Source organism: Egretta garzetta, unplaced genomic scaffold (assembly GCF_000687185.1).
Source record: "Egretta garzetta isolate BGI_Z169 unplaced genomic scaffold, ASM68718v1 scaffold7, whole genome shotgun sequence".
Lineage (NCBI taxonomy): Eukaryota > Metazoa > Chordata > Aves > Pelecaniformes > Ardeidae > Egretta > Egretta garzetta.
This window is the reverse complement of record NW_009260350.1, coordinates 3558712-3559309: the sequence shown is the minus strand read 5'-3', so window position 1 is coordinate 3559309 and position 598 is coordinate 3558712. Positions and strand designations below refer to the sequence as shown.

The 598-nt window shown below is 69.2% G+C and overlaps 1 protein-coding gene across 1 annotated transcript in view; it reads left to right on the top strand.

Moving 5' to 3' along the window:
- Positions 1 to 191: 191 nt before the first annotated feature.
- The window catches only part of LIF (LIF interleukin 6 family cytokine), a 13146-nt gene continuing 12739 nt past the window's right edge, over positions 192 to 598 (top strand). Inside the window, exon 1 of the mRNA XM_035898382.1 lies at positions 192 to 294. Within this exon, the coding sequence (XP_035754275.1) occupies positions 192 to 294 (103 nt within the window). The remainder of the gene's footprint in view (positions 295 to 598) is intronic.

Below are 598 nucleotides of genomic sequence, written 5' to 3'. Positions count from 1 at the left end.
AAGGGTGCCGGCAGGGGGGACGGGGGCATCCCCCCACGCTGTGGCATGTGGTGCGGGGAGCAGCGGGGACAGGCACCCCAGCAGGGATCCCTTCATCCCCAGGGGAGAAGAGATGCTGGGGGAGGGGGTGGGAGGGGACACGCTTTGGGGTCAGTTTGGGGACTGATGGCGGAGGGGCTTTGCTTGCCGGCATGGATCCTGCACCCCCCCAGTGCAGCAGGACTGGGCGCCGTGTGCTCGTCCAGCACTGGCACCGAAGCCACCGCTGGTGTCCGGCTGGGGCCGAGGGGACAGGTCTGGGAGTGTCACCACTGTCCCCTCCTTTGTGGTAGCCTGCGCTGACAAGGGGGAGCTGCTGGGGCTGGGCTGCACTCCCTGGCTGCTCAATGGCATCTTCATCACCCTCCTCCTCCTCCTCCCCACTGGGTGCCCAGCAGGCTTTTGGCACAGGGGCTCGTCCCTGTGGCAGGACCGGGGGCTTCGGCGCAGGGGGGACACACGTGCCCGGCACGGGCCCATCTCACCTCCAGGCCTGACTCCAGGGTGATGGGCACACGGTGTGGCCGAGCCATCGCTGCGGCACGGAGGCCAGGGAGCC